The sequence below is a fragment of the Schistosoma haematobium genome, chromosome 2 (assembly GCF_000699445.3).
Source record: "Schistosoma haematobium chromosome 2, whole genome shotgun sequence".
Classification (NCBI taxonomy): domain Eukaryota; kingdom Metazoa; phylum Platyhelminthes; class Trematoda; order Strigeidida; family Schistosomatidae; genus Schistosoma; species Schistosoma haematobium.
This window is the reverse complement of record NC_067197.1, coordinates 7,762,295-7,769,097: the sequence shown is the minus strand read 5'-3', so window position 1 is coordinate 7,769,097 and position 6,803 is coordinate 7,762,295. Positions and strand designations below refer to the sequence as shown.

At 39.9% G+C, this 6,803-nt stretch overlaps 1 protein-coding gene across 2 annotated transcripts; it reads right to left on the bottom strand.

The window, feature by feature from the left end:
• Nucleotides 1-382: 382 nt before the first annotated feature.
• Nucleotides 383-6,484, bottom strand: CHMP2A_1 (Charged multivesicular body protein 2A; the record flags this gene model as incomplete). 2 transcript variants are annotated; one of them, XM_012945151.3, is made up of 3 exons in its annotated part: nucleotides 383-5,020; nucleotides 5,733-5,978; nucleotides 6,019-6,270. In XM_012945151.3, the coding sequence occupies 3 exons, from the start codon at nucleotides 6,268-6,270 to the stop codon at nucleotides 4,805-4,807; spliced, it is 714 nt and encodes a 237-aa protein (XP_012800605.2). In that variant the 3' UTR covers nucleotides 383-4,804. The 2 variants fall into 2 exon arrangements, with proteins under 2 accessions (XP_012800605.2, XP_051067390.1); XM_051214239.1 differs by having other exon boundaries at nucleotides 383-5,978; nucleotides 6,019-6,484.
• Between the last annotated feature and the right edge of the window lie 319 nt (nucleotides 6,485-6,803).

The window sequence follows — 6,803 nt, the reverse complement described above, 5'->3', positions numbered from 1 at the left end:
TGCTTAAAGTTAGTATTTGCAAGGAACAGGCGGTTATCTGAGCATAGCTGCAACAGACGGTCGCCATTATCTGTTCTTTGAGCCACAACACCATAAGATCCACCTAGGTGTCTTTCCCTATCGCTTAGTTTACCTACTTGAGCATTAAAGTCACCGGCCACTATTACTACATCAGAGCGCTTAGCTTTTCGGAGAAGGTCCGAAAGCTTTCTGTAAAACTCATCTTTTACATCATCTGAGCTGCAGTCAGTGGGAGAATAGGCAGAGACGACGAGTGTCCCTATCTTCCCGGATTCTTACTGTTCCGTTCAGTCGGACAGCGCACAAACGACTGTCTACTGGGATCCACTCTAAGAGAGCTAGTTCTGCCCTAGGACTCAATGCTATACATACGCCGGCGAGGCCACGGGAAGCAGAATCAGGGCTTCCATATACACGAAGCGTAAATCGAGTCGGTTCTTTATTTTGGCATGGTGAGGTCAAATGAATGACGCTACTTGGATCCTGTATGCGCGTTTCGGAGACGCAGCACACATCGATGGCGCGAGATTCTAAAGTTTTTGCTAAGGAAGCCTGCTGTCCTATTTGACAAAGTGTTCGTACGTTAAAAGCTCCTACGTATAGTTTAGAGCGTGGTTTCAGGAGACCAGGAATGGCGTTCCACGTACTCAAATCGTCTGCCCTAGCGGTGCGAGGTGATAAAGAGACGTGAGGAGGGTTAGTCAGGGAGATAAGAGAGGTATTAGGAGGTGAAGGAAGGATTTGAATGTGTGGGGGCTGTGATACTGCCCGGGTGCCCAAACCGAAGCAGGTGGTTTTCTTAGAGGGTTACACACGGAGCCTTCGACCTGAAGGTCTGATCCACAAGATAGTGGAGCAACGTCAAGAGATGCAGTTCCATGGAAGCCGGTGGCCAACGATTGGTTCATACGCCATTTGTTCATTCAGGATGCTGGATCCCATGTGCACCATTGGTTTGGAATCAGAGTTTTTCAACTCCCCTAGGTGGACTCTCCGTGTCCACCAACCCGGTTAAAGCGCCGGACCTTCGCTTTTCGTGAACAACACGCCCGTTACGAGAAGGCAGTGAGTAGGACTTCCCTGGGGGAGGCTATATACGCGTGGTCATGTGAGAGCATTTTGAGAGGGAGAGCGGACTCTCCCCACTGTCTGCCGTACCAGGTCATTTCTTGATTACATACGCTACTTGGTTTAGCTTAGTTAATGTAATAGGATGCCTATTCATTAAGTTAGTATTTTCATCACTAATTCACCAGTGATTTTATTTTAGTCGAAACAAGATATAATTAGATTCAGTATTTCAAAAAAAGTAAGTTACTAAGAGGTGTGTTGAGTATACATAAATAACACTATGATTTTAGTCAATTATGATGTGGACCAAGCTGTAGCTCAACTTCCTAAGAAATTTTATAGTATCAGTTAGTCATCAACGCATGACCAGGCGCACATGCATATGTCCGAGTTACCACATCCCATTGACATAACAAGATGAACACCAAGTTCATAGGAGCAATTAATTCAATGGTAGTAATATATATAGACATTGCATGTAAGGATACGATACAGCGGATCAATCTCACCACTTAATGTTTTATTTGAAGGCAAAATCTCACGACGTCAAAGGATCTAAAATTATCGATTCTGTTCACATTTTTGCACTGACTGTTTTACTCTCTTAGTATACCTGGATATGAACAAGTTTCATTTCTATATATTAGATAGATGGGAAGAATAACTCAACTGACCTTCAGTCCTGCTGCGTTGTGTCGAAGTGGTTGCTTCATGGAGGAGTCCGTGATAGGCGGTTGACAGCAACTAGTTTAAAATGAATACCAGAACACCTTGTCTCACAGATTTCAAACGATACGGTTACATAAATTCTACCTAAGTTTTGAACATCCCAGCTATTTCAATTCACTTTTGATTTGTCCCCCTACTATTTTCTGTTAGTTTTAATGATTTTAGTCATGTTATTCTTATTATCCATTAATTACGTGCCATGATAAGTTGTAGTATATTGAAATGAGTATTGATTACTAAGTTAGATATATGTGTCTACGCATCTTGATATTGATCATTTACTCCCTTCTTACTTTTTTAATTTACTTTAAAAATTTCCTACGTTTTATTGTTCCAATGAAGCAGAATTAAGATTCTGTACCCATAAAAAAGTACGGATGTAATTAAGATCTCAGTCAATCTAAGTGATAAAGCTGAACCAATATCTTAAAAGATTTCTGGGACTAATCCGTCTGGACCTGCAGTTGTCCATCACTTTAAATTCCCTGCAACTTTTTCAAATTCACCAACAATTGGAGGACGTACGCCAGTCTGCTTGAAGATGGTGGGAAATTAAAGTGGCCGAAGGCCTGTTGAACTGTTCTGCACATCAGTCTACTCTCCTGAATTGAGAGTGAACAATAGTCCTGTCTTTTTCCTAGATACTTTCACTAATAAGCGGATTTTTAATATTCATTTCCCTGATAAGTTCGAACAGTCGTCTATTTTTACCTATCGCTGTTGTCTTTTCCATCTCTTCTGGTTTCCCTACCCACTGCTTCTCACGATCACGTAGGCTTATTATCAGCCTACGTTTAAGCTGCCTCCGCTCCTCACCGTGTTCGGAACCAGACGGGATGAGTTTCTGAGCATCTATCAGTTCTGCAGATGCCACTGAAATTCCTAACCTTTTGGTTTGTTACTAGTGCACATCACTGCTGTTTCCACAGGTTTTTAGATATCATACCAAGCTATCTCGAGGTGGATATCGTTTTCACAGTTGATTAGCTTTCTCTAGTTGGTTGTGAAATATATTCTCAACTTTTTCATCATTAGGCTGAACTCTAAGGGCTTCTCTTGCTGTGGCATTTCTACATCCAGTAAGATACAAAGACGTTCTCGAACCATAGCATGGTATGAGTTTAAACATGTCCTCTGGAATGAGCGACAGTCTTCTATCGAGCCACCCTGACGATGGCTGATGGCAATGTGATCAAGTTGAGTCGGTTGTGGGGTCACCACATGAGAAGATGTCCTTTCTTATATTTAAAGTTAGTGTTTACTAGAAATAGATGGTCATTAGAACATAGCTGAAGCAGATGGTTGCCGTTTGTCGAACCTTAACACCGTAAGATTCGCCTAAGAGCCTTCCGGTTTGATTTAGTCTACCTACATGAGCACCAAAATCACCCGCCACTATTATTAAATCAGAGCGTTTAGCTTTTGGGAGGTTGGATAGCTTCCTATAAAATCTATCTTTGACTTCATCTAAGCTGCAATCAGTGGAAGCGTATGTAGAGGCGACGACGTATGTCTTGATCCCAGCGAGTTATTATATGTATATTTTATCCGGACAGTTCACAAGCAACTGTCTAATTAAACAGTTGAACAAAGCCTGTTCTGCTTTTATACTTGATGCTACACTTACACAAATGAGGCCACGGGAGGTAGAAGTGAGGTCTCCAGATACTCGAAAGGTAAATTGTGCCAGTTCATCATAGTGACAAGGTCAAGTCAAATGAATGATTGTACCTGGATCCTGTATGTGCATTTCGAAGATGCAGCATACATCGATGGCGCGGAATTCTAGAGTCCTAGCTGAAGAAGCCTGACACGAGGTTTCAACAATGGGAGTTTCAACATGTAGTTTAGAGAGCGGTTTCATGAGATCAGAAATAACATTTTGTGAACTCAAAACATTAGCATTGGTGGCGTGTGAAGATAAAGATAAATGAGAAGGGTTAGTTGTAGGGATGAAAGAATAATTAAGAGGTGAGGGATTTGATTGTGAACAAAATGTTCTCGTGTTCTGTTAAAAGTATGAAGGTGGTTGTCACTTCCCAACTGCTACCCATCATGGATGGATATTCCTCCTTGGGGGACCTGAAAAAGAAACTAAATTGGTAATAGCACCAGGAATCCAGGAGCGTGACCCCAGAGCCTAAGGAACAACTGCTTGAGGCCGGTCGCGCAAGACCACTTACTGGGGAGTTTTTGATGAGTTGGCTCCGCAACTCAAAGCCTTCCCGCCGGTGAGATATGCTGAGGTGTGACATTATTGGGATCAACCTTACCTAACCCCTTCCGTTCTGAGAAGGCAACATCGCCGTAGACGTTGGTCGCCCGAGGCAAACACCCTACTACTGCCACTCCCCTCTACAGCCAGCGGCACGACTTCGCCGTTGGACCTTAAGTTGCTGTTTTTAGTCTTATCATTTCACAATCTATTTGCTTAGGACGGTGGAACCTAAAGGAACATGTGTCCCAGCCAATATAGTTCAGTTGATTCATGATGATAGGCAAGCCCGATCACTACGTCAGAGTAGCAGCTACGATCGGGTTGTTATATGAAGACAGTAAAAGTTTATTTGTATACGTGAAATGTAATGCATCGAATTAGTGGAACAATTCAATCTTAAGAGCGCATCATAAACAGATAAACACCCAGAAATCAATAGAGCTACCAGAGATAACCTTCATTAGTGTAGCCTATTAAAGTGTTGAGGTAAAAAGCCTTATTTAGTAACAAAAATCTTTTATCAAGAATACTTTTAGATTGTAAACTGTAGAGATTTGCATTATAGAACATCAAACAGTTTCTTTATAAAAAATTATTCTCAATAGTTTGGTAGCATAAGGAAGCAAAAAATCCAAAAATATTATCCATATGATAGTTAAGTTTAAAGCATTATTATGCTGGATTGTGATATATGTTTATATAAACATGGGGTGGTATAGATGTTAGAACTGAAAATCGACGTGCACGCACAAGTGAATTAAGGTTTTACTTTCTTTTGAGACGTTCTAAACGAGCTTCCAAATTATTTTCATCAATAGGATCAACCGAATCGGAATTAGGCCCAGGTCCCGCTACTGGAGTAGGATCAGTAGCGACTGCATGAGGTCGGACTGCACTGGAAACTGTACTTCCAATAGTATCCTTAGCTGTTGGGAGATTACTCAATTGTGCATTAAGATCGATGCCAAGTTCTTCTAAAACCTAGGGTTTTCAAACATAAGTTTATTCAAAAACTAGAAGAATAATATTGCGAACTAGACCCTAATGGTCTTCTTATATGAAGTCCAGGGAACATGATGAAAATGCTTGTGACAAATTTATAGTCTAAGAGAAATAGGAGACCTTTTAATGTGTCAAAATTCAAGATATTGTGAAATATAAATCCTAAACTAGGTTGGAACAAGTACTCTTGAAACTTAAAAGAACTTATTTATCGAACTACATAAACTGAGATGTTAGCAGCTGATTTTACATTTCAGAGTGCTAAATGTTGACAGTACTTCGAACTATATGAATACTTTCGTAACAAATCATATATAATCGAGAAAATAACGGAACACATAACCGGTGGAAGTCACCACCATGATCTCGAGTTTCGGCTATACTTAGGAATAAAGCTCATCTTTTATCATAATAATAATCTTGATGTACATATATTGATCACTCATCATTACTGGCGAGATTAGAGTTAGTTGATTTTCAAGTTTTCTTCTACACACCTCACGAAAATTGGGAAATTATAGGGTTTTATCAAACGAGCAATACCTGAGGTCAGATGCTGCACAGTATCATATTTTGTTATCTTGGTAAAATTATTTACGAACTGTTTAGCACTTGCTGGAACTCGACCTTTCAGAAATGTCGACTCGAATCGAGGTGTGTGAATAGTCTACGAATAAAAACCGACACTAACCTTATTCACAACAGTTTCGGAGTCTTCAATGTCATCCTGATCTCCAATAGCATCATCTATTACATCTGACATCATATCTTGTTTCATTTCCATCGTTTCGGTTTGTTTTTCGAACTCCATCATAATCTTTTGGAATTGAGGTAATTGCATAGTTGAATTCATTTTTCTCATCGTTAGCGCAACCTGTTTCATAGCTGAAGCCATCGTGGCGGTTGATTTTAAAGTCTGAATTTTCATTGATAACGCCTATTATTAGAAAATACTCGACTGATAAAACGTGACAAACTGTAATATTTGAGTGCATCAAGGAAAACTTTTTGATGTAACTCTCTGTTCGAACTAACTGCTTCGCCATTACCTTGACGGCATCAATCTGACCACGCTTTGCCAACGCACGAATTTCATTTGTTATTCGAACGCGTTCCCTCTCCAACTGAGTTTTTTCCCTATCTATCTCTCTAAGTGTTCTTGCAATAGTTCGTTTGCTATCTCTTAGCTGCTCTTCAGGTGTTTTTCTGGTTCCAAAAAGAAAACTCATCGAATGACTTCACGGAAGTAGCCCCAACAGTAACGTTACAATTTATAATAACCTCTTAAAATTACCAGCTTATGATTTTAGGCGTTAGTGGAATAAATCAGGTGGTCCATGTTAGTTCATAATGTAATTAGTTCTGTGAAAATCTAGGTACTCGTTGAAAGTACTCACTTATAAGCTTAATACCATCACTTCACCTAACTGTTCAAGGTGTTCCAGACGTCGACTAATCAATGAAATAAATCTGGGTTATAGGAGAGGGATTTCGATAATGTAAAAGTGGAGTTCTTGCTAAGTCTGTCAACCCATGACATGTAAAATAATAGCGGTGTTTTTCCTCTCTAAGTTCAACTCTTTATGATTTCAATTGATGTTTGCAAATCAAGACTGTCTTCGCTCGAATTTAGTTAATTTCAGTTAAAATATTACAAAAGGTGTCCTTATTTTTCGGGAAAGGATTTTCTGCATCAGAACTGTTGGTGGGTACGAAAGTTTTTCTTTTTATAACACGTTTTGGATCTAATCGTTTAGTTGTT